General features: G+C 35.6%; 1 protein-coding gene across 2 annotated transcripts in view; it reads left to right on the plus strand.

Moving 5' to 3' along the window:
- Window positions 1-21285, plus strand: part of LOC145329323 (uncharacterized) — a 35909-nt gene that overhangs the window by 5763 nt on the left and 8861 nt on the right. For both annotated transcript variants that reach the window (XM_080173383.1, XM_080173384.1), the window contains 9 exons: window positions 11026-11084; window positions 12173-12280; window positions 13419-13503; window positions 14363-14401; window positions 14968-15087; window positions 16279-16375; window positions 18164-18211; window positions 19716-19808; window positions 20200-20303. In XM_080173383.1, the coding sequence (XP_080029509.1) occupies window positions 11026-11084; window positions 12173-12280; window positions 13419-13503; window positions 14363-14401; window positions 14968-15087; window positions 16279-16375; window positions 18164-18211; window positions 19716-19808; window positions 20200-20303 (753 nt within the window). The remainder of the gene's footprint in view (window positions 1-11025; window positions 11085-12172; window positions 12281-13418; window positions 13504-14362; window positions 14402-14967; window positions 15088-16278; window positions 16376-18163; window positions 18212-19715; window positions 19809-20199; window positions 20304-21285) is intronic.

Raw genomic sequence — 21285 nt, forward strand, 5'->3', positions numbered from 1 at the left:
AACAGTGGTTATTAAATTACCGCTGGAGTCTCTAGGCGCACGTCCTCTGCCCCGGCCTCTACCCTTCGCCGGCCTCGCAGAAACTGCCGCCTCCGCCTTGTCCTTTCCACACGACATGGAACGGCCCCTCTTGGCACCTCTACCCGCCTTCACAACAGGCGCCACAGCCGTCTGGGCAACAGACACACCGCCCCCGTTGACCACCGCACTCTCCTGCACCTCCTGGACATCCTCCACGGCCTTCACCACCTTCTTTGCCTTCTTGGGAACAGACATGGTGTACCCCAAGGATTCCAAGAGTTCACAGCTGCTACGGCTCTGGCAATAAGCCGCCGTAGCCCATAGTGGCAACGGCATCACGTCCTGGAAAGGAACGGATGGCGTGTGCTCCACGTCGAAGCCGCCAGCATGTAAACGCAGAAGTCTACCTTCATAACGTTTCATGCCCTCAACCGACATCTGCGCCCCTAGGCCCGCGTCCGCGGAAAATTCCGCATAGCAGGGACCATAGACCACCCACTGACGGGATTGGCGCACCATAAAGGTACGGTGCAAATTAAGTACACCGTACCCATGGGAGACCGATTGAGTCCAGATGTGGCTGTTGACGGCCTGGACGTGTTCCCAGTACATAAAGCTGGCGGGTATAAACCTCAAGGTTGGTATTACAACCTGATGTTTAGTCCCCAAGAACAGCTTCAGACTGGCCAGAGTGTACGTTTTGTACGTTTTGTACGTTACGCATCGAATCTGTGTACGTTCTGGACGTTATTTTGATATGTGTACGTAACGTATTTTGAAATTTGTATTTTTGTACGTTTTACGTTTTTTTTAAAAATAATAAGAATCAAATATTAGCAGAAAAGTAATTTGTATGTTTTGTTAGAAAATTTTTGCAAAAACAATAGGTGTATTATTTAAATAAATTCAATAATATCTTCAATTTTCATAGAACAAAAATATGTATGTTATTAGAACTTACAGTTTAAATTTATGGATTTGAAATATATGTCCTATAGATATAGTTTAAACTAATGAACAGAAAGAGATATGCAGTTGACTAAATTCAAGTTTAAATGCATTTCATGCTACTACCCCTTTAATAGATTTTACGATAATTTTTTTCAAATTCTTTATATACTTGGGTAAATTTTCCGAGATATCATATGGTGCACAGTGTAGGATTAAGAAGTCTTATTTTTTGGTATCTTCAGTTTTTAAAGAATAAGAATCAAATACAAGTATAAAAGTATTTGTATATTTATTGTATTTGTACAAAAAGTATTACAAAAATAGTATATTATCTATAATGCAAAGTAGAATGATGTCTGTCCGTCTGCTTGTCCGTCTGTATATCAGAAGCTTAATATCTCAGTAACCACTGAACCTATTGTGCTCTACTCTTCATGGAATATACCTAATAGTCCTGTGATGGTTTTTGCTATCTTCTTTAGGGGAGGGACACTTAAAGCTTTTTACTTTCTACTAGGATTAGAGGCTTCGTATCCCTCTTTTATAGAATCGTTTGTTGGAAATTTGTCAAAAAAAAAATATAAAAAAAGATTGTGATTATTTTTTTCATTTAGGCTTCGCCCCAGGTTGCGGTGGGGGTTCCCCCACCCCGCTGATTTGCATTAGTTTACAAAAATAAATTGAGGGGTGGTTGATTTTTTTTGAGGGGGGGGGGGGTGGGTTTCCCACACTCTAAGAAAATAGCCTAAAACTACCACAGGACTAGTAGATATATTCCCTGAAGATTAGAATTTAGAACCCAATCTGTTCAGCGGTTACCAAGATCTTAAGCTTTAGACAGACAGGCATTGATTTACTTTGTATTAAAGACTAGTATTTTCTGAGATCTTTAGCAATAGACAAAATAACCCTATATCCTATTATATGTTTATCCTATAAATCCTTTTTTTTTCTGTAACAAAGAATCTCGCTAACTGCTGAACCGACATGATCTTTGTGAGGTTGTAGGCTATTTTCTCTGTCCTTCCATATCCCTTCAAGAACCTGTATTCAAAATGGTAGAAAAATAGCCTAAAACCATCTCGGTAACTGTGTGAAGTAGTTATGAAAATCTTAAGCATCAGACAAAAAACTTACTACTTTATTTAATAGAATATACTTAGTACGTAATAACAGGATGTATGTCTCTCTGTCAGTTTATTTGTACCGAAGGTTCTCGCTAACCGCTAAACCGATATGGTTCTCTTTTACAGGTTAGCTTCTCATAGGTCCTGGGAGAGGGTACAACCACCCTCCCAAGAAAAAAATCACAACCCTTCCACTATTTTTTCTTTCTTTTTAAAATTGATATCAGAAATGGGGGTGGTCTACTCCCCCTTCCCTCACTAAAAAAATTATTAGCGAAGCTACTCTATAATCACTTAGTCAGTCCGTTATGCTATCGGAGAAACGTGATTTTCTTGGCTCCTGTTTTTTGATTGAGTAAGTTCACATTCTACATATTTTCATTGAGATTTGCCTTTTGGTTGGGTGCTAGATCTATTCCTAGATTTTCTTTTTTTCATGGTTTTCTCGACTTCTATTCAAGATAGACGGCTGAAATTTTCAGGGAATAAATAAATTCACATTCTACATATTTTCAAAAAGTTTCTTTAAGGTTTGTCTATTTGTTGCAGTGCTAGATCGATTCCTAGATGTATAGGTTTTTGTGATTTTCACAACTCATATTCCTGATAGACGGTTGTAATTTTCAGGGATTGTATTAGTTTTCATTCTTAATACTTCCACTAAATTTCATTGAGATTTGCTTATTGGTTGGGGGGATGAATTTATTCCTAGATTTTCACGTTATTATATATTTTTAAAAGGTTTTGTGATTTATTTAAATAAGTTAAATGCTTATTTTTTACGACACTACTCTATAGTTTATATAGTTCCCAGATTTCCATCCATAACTTTTGAGCTTCGCTACTTAAGGATGTTGTCATCCTTGTTTTTTACTTTTTATTTTTAAATAAAAAAATGGGTTTTTGAATTCAACTCCGATATGGTTCTCCTTAACAGGATAGCTTCTCATAGGTTTTTGGAAGTTTTATAACTATTTTGGGGAAGAGTATCACCATCCACCCTCCCAAGAGAAATTGACTTTAGAAAAAAAACTACCTCCTCCCCCCAAAAATGAATTTTAATTGCGATTTTAAGTTAATTTTTTTCCAGATGTCTATAAATAACTTTTGAGCTTCGCTACTTATGTATGTTGTCATCCATGTTTTTTTTATTGAATTCAACTCTCCCCTCCTTAAGTGCCCCTAGAGGCCTTTAGGAGCGTAGACGCTAGTTCTTTTGAATAGAGTAATAGGATATCTTGTGTGTCAGTTTGCTATGGTTCTCCTTTACAGGTAGCTGCTAGTAGACTTAAATGTATTGATAATAGGTAACTAGGATATTATTTAACTTATTTTTATTAGGAATGTACGTTTTTGTACGTTTTTTTACTTTTTTTTATGTACGTAACGTATTTTTTTTGTGTACGTTATGTACGTTTTTTATTTTCAAAATTGGCTGGCCAGTCTGCAGCTTTATGACCTTGTCGACAAGACCACAGATCTTGTCGACGGGAAGCACTCCAATTAGATATTGGACGCCAGGTATAGACACCCGCTGGGGTGTACTTCTACCAACTATGGACTGAACTAAGTCCAGTAACTGAGACTCGGACCGCTCACAACATGTGATCCATGTGACGTCCACCGGCCAGCCAAACCCCTCTTCGACGTCGCTGATGGTTGTGTGCGTGGTGCCCTCCATCAATTGCACCTCTCTTTGAATCATAGAATCCATGGCGAGCTAAAAATTAGAATAACACTATTTAATGTGTCACAAAAATAAAGATTCTCGTCCGATGGTATGAGTCTTAAAAACTGAGTTATGCTTGTAGAAAAAAATTAAGTTAGATTTAAAAACAAAACTTAAAACACAAGAAATGATAGTAAATTCGTCGTGAAACTATGGTTTTTAATTACTTTAATTACTAAAAGATAAAATAAAAACACATATAAAGTCATTTTTAAAGAAACTATTTCACTTTTACGAAATAAAATAAATTTACCAATTGTGTATTTATAAAAGCAAGTATTTAACATTGCTCGTAAACAAAAAATCATGATATTAGAACTTATATTTAAAAAGTCGATAAAATTGCAGTTTATTACCTTAGAACAGTCAAGAAAAGACTAGTGAATTATTCTAGTGTGTAAACTGGAATGATTTATTATTGAAAAAATACACAAAAAGTAAAATATTCTATTTAATTCACATTTTTAAAAGAATTTTAACTGTTTCCGTAATTTTTAATACACGTAAACTGATTTTTACGCGCTTCATGCCGCGTTCATTTTTTATGCGTATTTGAGCATAAAGATACAGACATTCTTGCATCTATTTATTTGATAAGAATGAAAGTTGTCGCCTAATATTTGTTGAGCCTTAAAAATAAAATACGTTTCTAAACACATATTCGTAAAACGAAAATTGTTAATGTATTAAATAACAAAATATTCATAAAATGGATTTTTATTTACAACAAAAGAAATACTTTTATGTACTTTAGGCTTAAAAAGAAACTTGACATGCATTCAGTGACTTTTTAGAGTCCCTTGATTGCATTGAAGATTTCTTTTGGAATCTTCCCACTTTGCATAGATTCTACCAGATTCTGACTGTTAGCTCCAAGCTTTGTCAGCGGATCTGCAATCTGATATTTTCCTTCAAGCCAAATCAATTGCTTCAACTCATTTGCTTTCAACATCTGCTTGATCACACCAATCTCTCTCCTCAACTTTCTCTCTTGCACATCTGTAGTAGAATGCACACTCTCAAAAGTGTCCTTGTTGTCTATGATAGCTCTAACTGGTATGATACCTTCCTTGCCCAACAACTGCTCTAGGGTCCATTTAAAAGCAATTGCAGCATCAAGACCTTTTGTCAGACTGATGGCTTCTGCTGCCAATGTGGATGTGACCACTCTATCAATCTTGTTTGCCCTCCAGTCAATAGGAGCACATCTTCCATCTTCTGGTCTCACTAGGAATAACACATATCCTTGTGTGCTATCAGTGCCTCCATTCAAGTTTCCATATGATGCGTCTGTAAACAACCAGATCTCTGATTTGCTTATATCCTCCATGTTTGAGAAACGAAGTACTGCCTCATTCTTTTTCAAATTAACTAATGAGGTCTTTGCATACTTCAGATCAGCAACAGTGCCTCCTTTAAAATGAGTAGAGCATGCAATCATGTTGAAAGAAAGATCTGGACGTGTGGAACGCACAGTCCAGTTTAGTTGACCTGTCATCTTTCTCAGCAAAGACAGTTCATCAAAAGTCATGTCTGCCTTTGTCTGCTTCATTCTCTGTGGATCAAACACTGGAATTGTTATTCCTTCTACATAATCAGACTGGTCTAAGGTTACACCATTCTTGTCTTGATTAAGCTGAAAACCTGTGTACATGAAACTTCCACGCTCAGATTTGCCAACCATAAAGGTGTTCAGAATTTGTGGCAATATAGTGGTGTGAAAATATTCACCTCCAGCGTTCAAAAAATCATCCACGTGAAGACCAACCAAAGCTTCCAGTTCTCCATCTTTCATTAGAAAGAATAGTCCTGAATCATAAGTACACTTCTGGAAACCTAATTTCGTAAGTACATCTTCTACTCTTGTGTACCATTGTCTGCTTGCATCTCTCAAACCATACAGACATTTGTTTAGGAGCCACAAAATGTCAATTGCATTTGCTTCTTTTGGAGGTTTAACATACACTTTTCTTTCCAATCGTGTACCTTGAAGGAAAGCACTTTTCACATCAACAGTTTCTATAGTCCAACCTTTAGCTGAAGCAATGGTTAGAAGAATCCTCAAAGAATATTTCTGCATTGTTGGCGATTCCTTGGGATGCTCATCTTCCTCTTGAAATCCCCTAGCTGTCAGCCTGGCTTTGACCTCCTTGCCTTTCATGGTCAATACCCATGTGGTGGTAATCCTATTTTGACCTTCATCCTTGACCTCTTGATAAGTGTCAAAATCTTTTAGCTTTTGCAGTTCTAAGTCTTTAGCTGCTATGCATTCCGGAGAATCTTTCATCTCCTTTGGCATCATTACTGCTAAAACTTCTTCATGCACCCAAGTTGCAAGCACTTGTTCTTCATTTAGACTGACTAAGTTATCATTGGCTTCTGCAGTTATCTCTTTTCCATTATCAAGTCTTATATCATAAGCCTCTTCTTGTTCTTCTGGTGGATTCTGCGTTTCTTTGCGCACTTCTTGTCTTGCAAAATCAGCTGAGAACTGCTTGCCTGAATCCAGTTTTACATTGTACCAATGCTTATATTTACCTACTCTCTTGCCAGCTTGTCCCAGAACAATGCCTCTTTCCCATTTACCATTTTCCTTAAACTCAATCCTTTGATTGGTTTTAAACTTTTCTGGACTTGCTAGGGCTTGGCTAGGTTCACTACCACTTGTTGAATTAGTTGGGTCATTTGCAACTGTTGTTGTTGTATTTTCTGTAGCAACTTCGTTACTATTATCCTCTGTAACGTTTTCTGCTTCGTTTTCTGCTTCATTTTCAGCTTCCTCACTAGCTTCCTCCCTTGCTTCTTGAAAGTTCTCATTATCTTCATCAGATGATTCCTCCATTTTGAATTGTTCTCTCTGATCTTTCAATGGTGATTTCTGCTCTGATATCTCACCCCTCTTGATCTTCTCAAGTTGCTCTTCCTCATCCTTAAGCCTTTCAGACAGGGTCTGTCCTGCTGGCCAAAGCCTGTTTGCACTAACTCTGACATAACTTGATGATGTCCTGATTCCAATTACCTTTCCATCCTGGAAGATAACTTTAGCTGGTCCCAGCCACTTGTCATCCTTGTCTCTTCTGTAATATACTAGCTCTCCAGGCTTGTAATCTCTGTTCACTGCTCTCATTTTTAGCCTCAATGCCAGTTTCAACTTTTCACACTTCTCTGCCTTAGCAAAAGCAGCTCTTGTAGCATGTAGTGCTTTTATGTTTTCTATCAAAGCTCTACTTGTTGGCTCAACCTGAGATGCTGGGATGGGATCTGTCATAATACTAGGCAGTCTTGGTGCTCTTCCAAATGTTAGTTCAAAGGCTGTATAGCCATAAACATTTGTCAACGAGTTCTTTACTGCACATGCCCAAGCAATCACTTGCTCCAATGGCATTTCCGGATGATCTCTTTCTAGACATTCACCCACATTGTCAACAGTTGAGTGTGCCTTTTCCTGATGCCCGTTTTGCCAGGGGCTGCAAGCGGCTGTGGTTGCATGATATATGTTCATCATTGCACATGCTTCTTGTACTGCTTCATTTACAAATTCGCCTCCATTATCCGTTAGAATTATATCAGGTGCAGTAAAATACCTGATCCAATCCGTAAACAATTTGTCAACAATTGTTTCAGGTTTCTTGTTTCTAATTACTGAGCCCACTGTATACCTTGTAAACATGTCCACAAAGTATAGCACATAATGCTTGTCATCCCATTTCTTCAAATCCATTGTGAGAATGTGATTGAAATCCTTTGCCATAGGAAGGCTAACTGCTGGCCTGTCTGGATTGCGTTTTCTCAATATACAACCCTCACATCCATCTATTATTTTGTCAATCATTGCACTGAATTTTGGATCCCATTGCTCTGCTGACTTCAACAGATTCACAAATACTCTCTTCGGCCTGTGGCCAAACTGCTTATGCAGTTTCTGCAAAAGTTTCAGCTGGCTTTCTGTATTCTCTTTCAACATATTAACCGCGTATATCTCCTGCATTAGCATTGTATCATGATGTTCATTGTCTCCAAACAAATTGAGAATGAAATGCCCTGCTGATGTTGTATCTACTCTTATGGGCTTGCCGTTGACTGTGGCTGTATCATCTGCCATGTTCAGTGAGATACCCAACTGTTTCATGTGAGTCTTGGACATGAGCAATGGTATATCGGAGTCAATTATATCAACTGAGATGAGATGACGTTCTCCTGCCACTATGATAGGGATTGTGTAAGCTTGCATTGTTGGAAGTATTCCTTGGTTTCCAAATTGAAAAGTTTTCTTACTTTTATAAGGACCTTGGATTTGATTCTTGAGCTCACTGGGAACTGACGACAGAAATATGTCCATCCACTTCTTTCCAGCCACGGATGCCGTGCAACAGGAGTCTAATGCAGCACAATTAATGGATTCTGCTGTAAACCTGCTTAGCTCTTCTTTGTTCGTTGTGAACAGCACTTTTTCAATCTGATCTGGTTGACTGTCGTCATTATCATCCTCTGGTTCTTGCACAACTTTCTCAAATTGCGATAAAAGTGCGTCTTCTTCGTCTGAATTTTGTGTTTGTATTAAAAACACCCTTCCCTTTTTACGGTTCGTGTTATTTGCGCTATTTTGTCCGCTGTTTCCGCTATTTTGTCCATTTAACGATTTCTTATAATCTGGACAATCCCTCTGAAAGTGCCTGAATGAACCACAATATTTACATTTAAGTGGTTTACCAGTAGCGGGATTTAGCTGATTAACGTTGGCATCCCTGTTATTGGGAACATTGCGCGCGCCATTTTGAGCTGTATTGGACGACGACTTTCGCGTATTATTATTATAATTGTTATTATTATAATTGCTTGTGTAATTCTTTTTATATGAATTATTCTTTTGCCAAGCGGCGAAAGCTTCCTGGTGGTCCGCAATAAACGCATCGGCGTTTGACTGCACTGGCTCACCCGTACAAATATTGCCAAGGCTATCTGACAACATTTCCTTTATCTTTTTCTTAACTGCGTTGTACATTGTCCCTTTTCCAGCTTCTTTTTCGATATCCATCACGGCTTTAACTAACGTAGCCTGTGTATGATCGAGTTTAGCTGCTACCGCTACGATAAATGCGCTACACGTATCCGTAAAAGTTATTCCAGATTGCTTACATTTATTGTAGTATCTCTCATGTTCTTTCAAATAATCCAAAATTGTCTGTCCTGGACGTCTTCTGTAGTTAAAAATCTTTTCAAACGCTTCAAGTTCGTCTATCCTTGCCTCTTTACCTATGTGCCCATCGAGAAAGGCAATGACCTTGTCTACACCCTGCGGATCTCCTATTAGAGACTCAACAGGGTGGACGTTAAAAAGGTCAGTCTGAATCAAATTACCGAAAGTAATTGATTCATCAGGGACTGCGTATGCCAACATCGCCCCTTGCTTCTCGGGCTTATAGTCCGTTATCCCCTTCCATAGTATCACATTATTCTTGTACGCCTGGTAGGTTTGAAAATTATTCAGATTCGGCGCCTCCGCCCCTACCTTACAGTTTTCCGCCATTTTTGCTTCCCTGCTTGGGGTTTTTGCACACCTTTTTACAGGCTAGTTAACACAATCCTTATTAGCACACTACTTTTTATTGTAGTTGTTATTGTTGCGCTACTTACACCTAGCTATACACCTTTATTTAGTAAGGATAGATAGGCTATTATTATTGTTGCGCTATTTATAGCATCAATCTGATAAAAGAAACAAACACTAGTTTACTAGCTGCGCTACCTATTCTTTATTATAGGCTTGTTAACAATATTAAAAACACACTCTTTGCGAGCTCTAATAAGGATTTATTATACTTAATAACACTATTATCTTTATTCAATAGTTTAGCTCACTGGACAAAAGACATAAAGTATGGTTCATAAAATACTTGGAGTAGTTCAAATAGTGCCGTAGATCTTTTTCTTATAATTCTCCCTTTATAGAAAATTATAAAAATAAAACGCTCTGCTACTACTGATATTAACACCAAGTACCTTATGGAACAGGTTCTTTATACGCTGCCAACGCCAATACTTTATTCTCTCATCTTTAAGCACTCTCAAGTATAATCTGTAATATGACAATAAATTAAAACCCCAAACAAGTTGGTTTCACTTCTGCAATATGTATATGTGTAATAATAATCAATCAAATCATAGATAAATATAATTTTATTAAACATAAAATTACACAGCACATATATAAATTAAACATTGACAATCAGCATTCTTGTGATCACAAAGACCTAAACATAATAAAAACATATCAATATACAAAATACAAGCAGGTAATGATAGATAGATAGATGGATGGATTGATATACATTAGACTATAAAAGTTTTAAAGATTTTTAATCAATATAATAGATTTGAAATCTGCATAAAAATTTAAGGATTTTTTATAAAATTCGTTTTTTATATAATTCTTTATTTAAAGGCGCAAATACGATTTAAGTTAATAAATTTTGACCAATAGGATAGCTGGATTGGAAACTACCTACGCTCTAATTGGTTGAATGATGTACGTCACTTAAGCTTCTCCAATCAGAGCGCAGATAGTTTTCAATCCACCAATCACAGATCTCAAAATTATTTAACTTAATTTGTATTTGCGCCTTTAAATAAAGAATTATATAAAAAACTAATTTTATAAAAAATCCTTAAAATTTTATGCAGATTTCAAATCTATTATATTGATTAAAAATCTTTAAAACTTTTATAGTCTAATATACATACATACAGACAGACTGAAATAGAGTAGCTAAAAAAAAGATAAATAGCACTAGTTTCTCGTTAAAGTTAAGTTGAAGGGGGGGGGGGTTCTATGGAACCACTTTCCTCATGTTCATTCGATACCGATTAATATCCGGTTCTTAGCCATACGGAAAGATTATGTCTAGCATTGTATTATATCCAGTTTTTTTTACAAATATAAAAATAAATAACCATTTTTTAGCCCGTGCCTTTAGCATCTCTAGGCTAAAAAAAACTCGTTTTAATCTTACAATTGTACATTTTATATCCGCGGAAAGCTGTTTATATAAAACGATGCGAAGTCACCACTTATAGCCCCCCCCCCCCCCTGTTGGTTCAAAACCCCGTAAATAAACCTGATAAAATAATACATCATGCATTTGGATAAAAAAATGCAGGTAAAAGAAAAGTACTAATAACAATATTTTCATTACTTAGGTATTCTGCAAATGGAACTCAATACTACCTCATCTCCTTACTTGTGTACCTGATTATAGGTCAGTTGTTGTACAGCAGCTACGCTTCATTAAGGGGGGGGGGGGTGTTCTGACACTTTTGCGTTAACAGTGATTATAGGCTTTGTCTTTGGAGTGGTGAGAGGATAGGTTATTTCACAAAAAAAGTTTCCTTGTGTGAAGTAGTTTCCCTATATTTACAAAGAATTTTGGATTTGGCCTCCAGGTTCAGGTGCTGCAGGCAAAAACAACAAAAAAAATTTAGAGTTAGAGTTAAACAAAATCAAAATATGCATCTTTTATATTCAAATATGTAAATAACATTCAAAAAGATGCATATTTTTTTTATAAGTTGACCTCTAACTAGGCATAGTTTCTTAGGGTTTGGACCTAAGTCGTCATGGAGTAGGTTGAGGCATTTTTGTAAAGCCACTTGGGCCAACTCAAGCTTCACGTTCAAGCATATTATTACTTGACCCGCTATCTCATGAGAACAATATTACCTCACCCTTGCTGAGTATGGCGGCAGGTGTCCCATATTAAGTCACCGTAATCATGAATGACGCTCTCAGTTGGGATTAAGGGATGTGCTGGTAATATACACTTGATTATTTGGCCTCCCAAACTACCTAACAATCTACCTTCTACCGCAACTAGGGGAGGCTGCTTGAATTGATAGGAGAATTTGAGACAACAGTGCTATTGTAATAGCAACACATTGGGTTTGAACTCGAATTCTCATCACCGTAACTCAGTGCGTTACCTCAAAGCTACATTGCGTCTCTACGCCTTGCCTTCAAATAGGTTGCATCGCAGTCCTATAAATGAGATTGAAAACACTTGGCCAACCAAACAAAAATATAATATTATTGCTTTATCCAGAGATATAGGCTGGGGACAATTCGTTGTTAATTACACTAGTATCCAAAGTTTTATAATAACGTTTTCTTATTCGTTAACTTAACTATTTTAGAGACTGTTACTGAATTTTGATTGGTTGCATTATTAAGTTGAGTGTCCAGACATCAATTTATCTGCCATTGTCTGATCCCTTTAGATCCCTCGTTGGTTTCATCCCATCTCTAGAAACGAGAAAATATTAAAAATTATTCAAACTTTATTTGTTTTAGTGTATTTGAAACCAACGCTTCCTGTGGAGATATTTGAAAATTTTGGCGACATTATTGCAACACTCAATATTTTTTCATTGGTCTTCTGTATGTTTCTCATTTTTAAAGGTAATTAATCAGTAAAAAAAGCGGTGGATTCTGAAAAAGAAATTTTGGTCGATGCTAGCTGGTGAGGCAAAATTGTTTTTGTGAAAAATCTTTCAAAATCACATAAAAATCTAAAAAAATCAAATAAAATCTTATGGTAATAGGCCTACTATGATTTTATTTGATTTCTATAGATTTTTTATGTGATTTTGGAGGATTTTTCACAAAAACAATTTTGCCTCACCAGCAAATTTTTAAAAAAAGAATCCACCTCAGTTTATGTTCGAAATAAGACACTTTTTAAATTTCATAGCAGCTCGCTCAGCTCAGGGCGGGGAGGTGGACTTTTTGCTGTTTATTACACTGGTCCCCAAAGTTTTTTAATAACGTTTTTTTTATTCATTAGATTAACAACCATTGGGACTTTTATTGAATTTTGATTGGTTGATTCATTTAGTTGAGTGTCCAAACGTTTCAACCACAAATTGTAATCTACATAATTTTGTGTATCATTATTAGGGAGGTACATCAATTAATCGGCCATTGTCTTATCCCTTTAGATCACTGAGCTCAGCTACTGTGTAACTAAAGCATGTAAGTACGTCCTATTGACTGTACGTAACTAGGAGATTCTAAGAAATCTAGTTTTTATATACAGTTTTTTTTTTTTTAAGCGAAGCTTTTCTATGATTAGGGTCGGTCCGTCATTAAGTCCGACCATCCGTTCGTCTGAAACAGATAGCTAGGTACAAATTAGAAAGCTTAGAACCTTATAAACGTTAACAGAATGTCCGTACGCCCATTTTAAAATTTTTTAACAACAAATTTTATTGTGATATAAAAATCCGATTGATCTGATTTTTGAAGTAGTGATTCCTATTACAACAAGGTACACTATTATAATCATTATGTAATTTAAGAAGTTTTGTCAATCTTTTATATTCATATCTTGCATATTCAGTTTTCTGATTAATTACAAGTTTGTTTTTTCAAAGCTCGCTTTTATGGATATTGTCATCCTTGTTCTCTGAGCTCTTAATCCTAGTCCTTATGGCTTTAAGTTTATGCCAGAACATTTTAGGGTCCTGATAAAAAGACAAAACTTTTACAAATAAATATTTTAAATGTTTCTTAATTAGATATTAATTTTAATGTTTAGGTTATACATTTCCTGAAGTGAAAGAGGGAGCATTGGACAAACCCCTCCCCTACCAATTCTATGCTGGCATTGAACTTCATCCCAGGTATTAAAAAAAAATTAAAATCATGAAATCAATTAAGCATTGTTATTTATTACAGCTTTCCGCGGATATAAAAATGTACAATTATAAGATTTAAATAAGTTTTGTTAGCCCCGAGATGCCGAAAGCACGGACTAACAAAACTGGTTTTAATAATATAGGTTTACATTTTTATATTCGTGGAAAACTATATATAATACATTATTATACATTATATTTCAGTGTGGCTGAGAACCGGTTCTTTTCCACCGGATATTAACCGGTTTCGGAGCCATATTGGAAATTGTTTTTAGAACATTTTTTTTGGAAGTTTTTAATTACCTAATGTACTTTCGACTTTATAAAAGTATTTTAATTGCAATATAAAGTGTAATGAAGAATACATGGTACCAGCAATTTTTGTTGTTGTTGTTTCTTTCATAGTTTAAAGACAAAATAGCCTAAAACTTGGCGATCGACAGCCACGTCGAAGCCTTAAATTAAAACCCATTTGGATGCATCAAAAAATATAAATATTGTTTAGACTTCCTGCTCATTTTTAAAAGGTTATTTTCCCTAAGGCTTATATGTGGCTGACGCGCGGCTGCAGAGCCCCGCAAAAACGCATGTGATAATATTTTTTGAAAAATTTACTCTATTTCTAAAAGTGGTAGATATTAATAAAGCTTCCACAATATTCCGTAAAATTGTGAGCAAGCTTCCAGTCAAATGCGCCCATTAAGTCTAACTGTTCTTAATGTTGACCAAACGCATTTTATAATTTAACACAGATTTAAAAACAGTTTGACCTAATAAGTGCATTTGTCTGGAATCTTACTAACAACTTTACTGAATTTTGAGCAAGCTACTATTCCCTTTTTAGTCTTCTAGGTGTTGATGTTAAACAGTGGACTAACTGCAGGTTAAGAAATAACAAGGATGACAACATCCATAAAAGCGAAGCTCTGAAATGGTATGACAGAGTGTCAGAACTAAATATACAAAATTAAAATATATAAGTTTTGACCTTAAAAAACAGAATACTGTTAAGGGACATACTGACATTTTTAGAACTTGATTATAAATCTTCTTTGCTTATAAACGGTGGGAGCGGCGGGGACCGATAATTTCAAAAGTTACTTTGGCCCTATAAAAGCTTAGGTAAATCCGAAGTTAGCACAATTTTGGTCAAAGAATTCTCGAGAAAAAAAACGTCACTTATACTATTTTCAAGGGTTGGGCTGGATACCGGATATCCGGCTGATTTCTAATGCCGGATGCCAACGCCGGATATATGACTAATTACCGGATATCCGGCCGGATAATCTGATATCCGGTATTATAAATCCGCCGGTATCCGGATAGTTTCAATATCCGGTATCCGGTCGGATATTGAAAATGGCCGGATATTTGGCCAAACCCTACTATTGTCTCACAAATTTCCTTAACTATTTATCCTTTTTATTTAATGAAATATTTTCTATCTAGAGTTGGTATGCTGGGTTGGGCCCTGCTTGTGTTGAACTTCAGTATTGCCGCTGTGTCCCTCAATGACTTCTCCTTCGCCCCCTTCACTAACTCACTTCTCATCAATATTTATCTTCTAAAGTTAGTATTTTTTTCCAAGTATCATGGCTTTGAAACCGATTAATATCCGCTGGATTGGAACCGGTTGTCAGTCATACGGAAATATTATGTATATTACCGTATTACAGACAATTTTCTACGAATATTAAAATAAAAATCATAAAATTAGAATAAATAAATAAATTTAATCTTATGATTTTGCATTTTAATGTCCGCGGAAAGATGTCTATAATACGATGCGATAAATAACTGTTATAAACGCTGCTATTCTACAACGAGGGTATACCCGTAAGTACATCTGTACATCCATCTGTTCGTGAAATTAATGAGACTGCATGATTTTACAATTAACAAGGATGATAACATCCATAAAAGCAAAGCACTGAAACGGTAGGACAAACAGACAATAACACTTATATAGTGTCAGAACTGAATAATCAGAATACAAATGTTTAAGAAGAAAAATTGTAAGTAAATTTGTTGAGAATCTGCTTGATACAGGATAATGTTTATGGACATACTTACATTTTTAGGACTTGATTATAGAGTTGCTTCGCTTATAATATTGTACTTTGTTGTCCCAGGAATCTATATACCAAAAATCAGATCAAACGGATAATTAGATCACATAAAAATTTGTTGTTAAAAAAGTAGAAAAATCAACATGTTTAAAATGGACGTACGGACACTCTGGTAATGATTATAGAGTTGCTACGCTTTCTTAATCGTACCAAACTACTACAAGAATGACCATGTAATGTTTGAAATCGATAGGACAATTCTAACATGCCTAAATTAACGAAAAAGAGATATCTATCTCGGACGGACGGACGGACCGACCCTAATTATAGAAAAGCTTCGCTTTTACAAAGATACTAAATTGAAGAACACAATGACGTATATTATTTCTAAGATATATCTAAAGAATTTTTAAAAACGTGTTTTTAATATATAAAATGTAGTTATTGTTGCTTTCCTTTACGATATAACCGTTTTTGTAAGCATAAAATGAAAAAAAAATTATTTGAAAGGATATGTAAGGGCAGGAAAAATAGCCTGAAACCATATCCAGACTTATTTAAAAAATAAAATAACCTAAAGTCATCTCAGAACCTATTAGAAGCTTCACTGTATATTGGTTCAGCTGTTCGCGAGATCCTTCGCTACAGACAAACAAAGCTTACTATTTTATATAATTGGACTACCGTTTAGGTTTTTCTACTGGGAGACAGGCTACTTCAACACTCTCGACATAACTCTAGACAGGGCGGGATATTATCTCTGCTGGGGGTGCTTAACCTGGGTCCAGGTGAGAGATAGATAGATAGATAGATAGATAGATAGATAGATAGATAGATAGATAGATAGATAGATAGATAGATAGATAGATAGATAGATAGATAGATAGATAGATAGATAGATAGATAGATAGATAGATAGATAGATAGATAGATAGATAGATAGATAGATAGATAGATAGATAGATAGATAGATAGATAGATAGATAGATAGATAGATAGATAGATAGATAGATAGATAGATAGATAGATAGATAGATAGATAGATAGATAGATAGATAGATAGATAGATAGATAGATAGACAGATAGACAGATAGACAGATAGACAGATAGACAGATAGACAGATAGACAGATAGACAGATAGACAGATAGACAGATAGACAGATAGACAGATAGACAGATAGACAGATAGACAGATAGACAGATAGACAGATAGACAGATAGACAGATAGACAGATAGACAGATAGACAGATAGACAGATAGACAGATAGACAGATAGACAGATAGACAGATAGACAGATAGACAGATAGACAGATAGACAGATAGACAGATAGACAGATAGACAGATAGACAGATAGACAGATAGACAGATAGACAGATAGACAGATAGACAGATAGACAGATAGACAGATAGACAGATAGACAGATAGACAGATAGACAGATAGACAGATAGACAGATAGACAGATAGACAGATAGACAGATAGACAGATAGACAGATAGACAGATAGACAGATAGACAGATAGACAGATAGACAGATAGACAGATAGACAGATAGACAGATAGACAGATAGACAGATAGACAGATAGACAGATAGACAGATAGACAGATAGACAGATAGACAGATAGACAGATAGACAGATAGACAGATAGACAGATAAACAGATAGACAGATAGACAGATAGACAGATAGACAGATAGACAGATAGATAGACAGATAGACAGATAGACAGATAGACAGATAGACAGATAGACAGATAGACAGATAGACAGATAGACAGATAGACAGACAGACAGACAGACAGACAGACAGACAGACAGACAGACAGACAGACAGACAGACAGACAGACAGACAGACAGACAGACAGACAGACAGACAGATAGGCAGGCAGACAGGCAGACATTTGTATGTATAACAGACAAATAAATATAATCAAGCTTAGATGGATTGGATAGTTTTTTCGTTTTTATTGGATTTTGGAGCATATGTTTTTCTACTGGGAGTCAGGGTACTTCAACACCTTGGATATAACTTTAGACAGGGCGGGATATTATCTTTGCTGGGGTTGCTTAACCTGGGTCCAGGTGAAAGATAAATAGATAGATAGACAGACAGACATACAACCCTAGATATAACTCTAGAAAGGGCGGGATATTAAATATCTTTGCTGGGGGTGCTTAACTTGGGTTTAGGTGAGAGATAGGTAGATAGGTAGACAGACAGATAAACAGACAGACAACCCTGGATATAACTTTAGACAGGGCGGGATATGATCTCTGCTGGGGGTGCTTAACCTAGGTCCAGGTGAGAGATAGATAGATAGATAGATAGATAGATAGATAGATAGATAGATAGATAGATAGATAGATAGATAGATAGATAGATAGACAGACAGACAGACAGACAGACATACAACCCTAGATATAACTCTAGACATACAGATAGTTGGATACACAGACAAATAGATAATAGTCCTGAAATCGGGCTAAAGCTGAAACTGATGGCCTTATATTAGATTAATATTGTATTTTAGTGCATTTGTCACATGTGTATATATGATTTGTGTTTTTAGATTTTCTACACATTTTCTGCTTACTACCTCGTTGATCATCCGTCAAAGGTAATTTTAGAAGCAGAGTTACTATACAACTCTCTTGTTCTTGTATGTTTAGTTTTTTAACAACTCATACAATCATATGTGAAATAATAGATTTGAAAATCCTTTAATATAAAGTATTAAGGATTTGTTTTGTCTGAAGCTTACGATTTCCATAACTAATGAACTGATTGAGTTCTGTTTTTCATCAAAAAATCACATAGGTCTAGGGGTGGTTTTAGGCTTTTTCACCCGCCAATTTTTCTTGGACAGATCAAAAGAAGAATAATAATTTTTTATTTAAATAAATATCTATACCTACTTATTTCTTTTCTGTAAAAAAACGGCGTTTTATTATTGAAGGCTGTTAAAAAAAACGTTAACTAATAGTTATTTAACGCTTTGTATTATAAACCAGGGAGTAAGGGAGGGGACAATGGATCGAATATTCAATCTTTAGGAGTCTCAGACTTTGGGGACTGGCTTAAAGGGAATGTGCAAGAATTTAGCAGTTTCTGACTGAGTTTGGGGACTTGCGCAAGAAATGCCGTTACTCGCTATGTTAATTTAAAATATACATAGTTTTGCAGACAGAGAGTAGTTCAAATATAAATACACGGCCTTCCTCCCATACTATATTTCACTCCCTTCATCCCCACCTCCTTTTTAAAAGTAGACAAGAAAGGGAAATGGAGAAGGGAGGTGGGGGAAATAAACAGGATAAAAAGGGGCAGGAAGGCGTGCGGGTCATATACTTGCCCATCCAGCTACACGCCTGCCTGCCCCTTTTTGCCGTGTTCACATCACTTGCCCCCAAATCTCTTTTCTCTTTCCCTGTCATCTGAAGAGATCCAGGGAGATATTTCTAGTAATTAATTACAGAATGGTTATGTCAGTCTGTAATACTGGTAATCTTATTTTCAAATGATTGCTTTTTTCTTGGAACTTTTTTCTTAGTTTATGGTTTTCTAGATTTAATCAACAATCACTTTACAATTTCCACCATATTTTCGGGATTATTCTGGTTTTCATGGCCTTTCTTCAAAAACTCTTAAATTGAATTAATTGCCCATTGTCCCCTCCCTTACTTCCTGATTATAAACAGCTTTCCGCTGATATAAAAATGTACAATTATAGAATTAAAAATAGTTTTGTCAATCTTGAGATGCCAAAGTTACGGGCTAACAAAACTGGTTTTAATATTATGATTATAAATGTTTATATTCATAGAGAAATGGATATAATACAAGAAGATACATAATTTTTCCAGCGGATATCAATCGGTTTCAAAGCCATACTGGGAAAAAATGACCCTTCTTAATAAGTAAAACAATATAAAGGGGGAGGTAGGTTGTGCTAAAATTCCGTAAAGGTGTGAGTTTGAAGGCTTAAAAACAGTAGTAAAACTATAATATTCACTAATATATGAGAAATGAATTAGTGAATATTATCGTTCTACTACTGTTTTTAAGCTTTAAATCTCACACCTTCACGGATTTTTAGCACAACCTACCTCCCACTTTATTAGGTTTCTAACTCCGGAGCTGGGGTCATCTTTATCTTTGGTTTAATATCTCTTGTTCTTAACTACACAGTGGACTATCAGAAAGAAAAATTTAAGGTATTTTTAGTAGCGAAGCTACTCTATAATTCGAAATGTCCATCCATCTGTCCGTCCGTTAGAGACAGAAAGGGCGAAAAGTGATTTTTCAAAGATAGAAGGCTGATCTTTTCAGGGATTAAATATGTTACAATTCTCCATATTTTCACCAAGTTTCATGAAGATTCGTCGATTAAATGGGTTGCTAGATCGATTCCGAGACTTTTTAAGTTTTTATGATTTGTAGTGCCCTGTATTACAATTAGTCTAGGTTTGGGCCGGATATTCGGTTTTGCATGAAATCCGGCCATTTTTAATATCCGGCCGGATACCAGATAATGAAACTATCCGGATATCCGGTAATTTGCCGGATATCTGATCATATTTAGTATCCGACCCAACCCTAATTTAGGCTTCAAATGGTGAATGTTACATATGGGGGAAGAAAGCCAAGTTTATCTCTGTAGAATATAAAAATCATGTTGGTAAAGTGAAGAAAAGCAAACTATTAATCAGGTTAATATATGTTTTTTTTAGAAGCGCAGCTACTCTAAGTTAATGGCATGTCTGTACAATTACATACGCGAGGATCTAAAAGGATAAGACAATGGCCGATAAATTGATGTACAAACCCTATGATAATACCAAAGATGGCATAAAAAAAAACCACTTAGTTTAAACCAAGTGGTTTAAACAAAAAAAAACAAGCTTAAAAAAACAAAAAAAAACAAGGTGGGGATGGTCTTTTAAAAAATATTTATACAAAGGCCTATCTTTCCAGTTACATCTTTTCATAACGTAATAAATACAGTAAATAACTGTCAAAAACCTAAATTACCGTATCAGCAAGGGTTGTCAAATCGGGCGTTCGGTTTCGGGCTGCCTTTTTCGGGTCCTTTTGGGCAGATTTGGGCACCCCCCGTTTGGGGGATAAGAAAAACGGGGAGGGGGTGAAAAAAGCCTATAATTTGGATATTATTATAAAAACAAAAAAAACCTGGTTTTTATAAAAAAAAAACGGTTTAAACCAAAAAAAAACTGGTTTGTTCTTTTTTTTAAAAAAAACCTGTTTTTTACCATCTCCTGGATGATACACAAAATTACCCCTCAAGTAGGTCAATCAAAATTTAATAAAAGTCCGCAAAGTTGTTGAACCAATGAATAAGAAATCGGTGTTATAAAACTTTGTGGACTAGTGTAATAAACACTGGTAAATACGCCATTATTAATAAACCGATGAGCAAGTGATAGGTTATTTGTAGTATGTTTTTTTGGTAGCGAAGCTACTCTATAATTATAAATGTCCGTCTATCCGTGTGAAACTTTTTTTGAGGAAACGTGATTTTCTCAGCTCCTTTTCAAGATAGATGGCTGAAATTTTAGGGATTAATTAAGTTCAATTTCTGAATACTTCTATAAAGTTTCATTAAGATTTGCTTATTGATTGATTCCTTAGTTTGTTTTTAATTGTTCAAGGTTTTATTCAACTCGTAGTCCA

The sequence above is a fragment of the Acartia tonsa genome, chromosome 10 (genome assembly GCF_053477335.1).
Source record: "Acartia tonsa isolate MP-2025a chromosome 10, ASM5347733v1, whole genome shotgun sequence".
Classification (NCBI taxonomy): Eukaryota; Metazoa; Arthropoda; class Copepoda; order Calanoida; family Acartiidae; genus Acartia; species Acartia tonsa.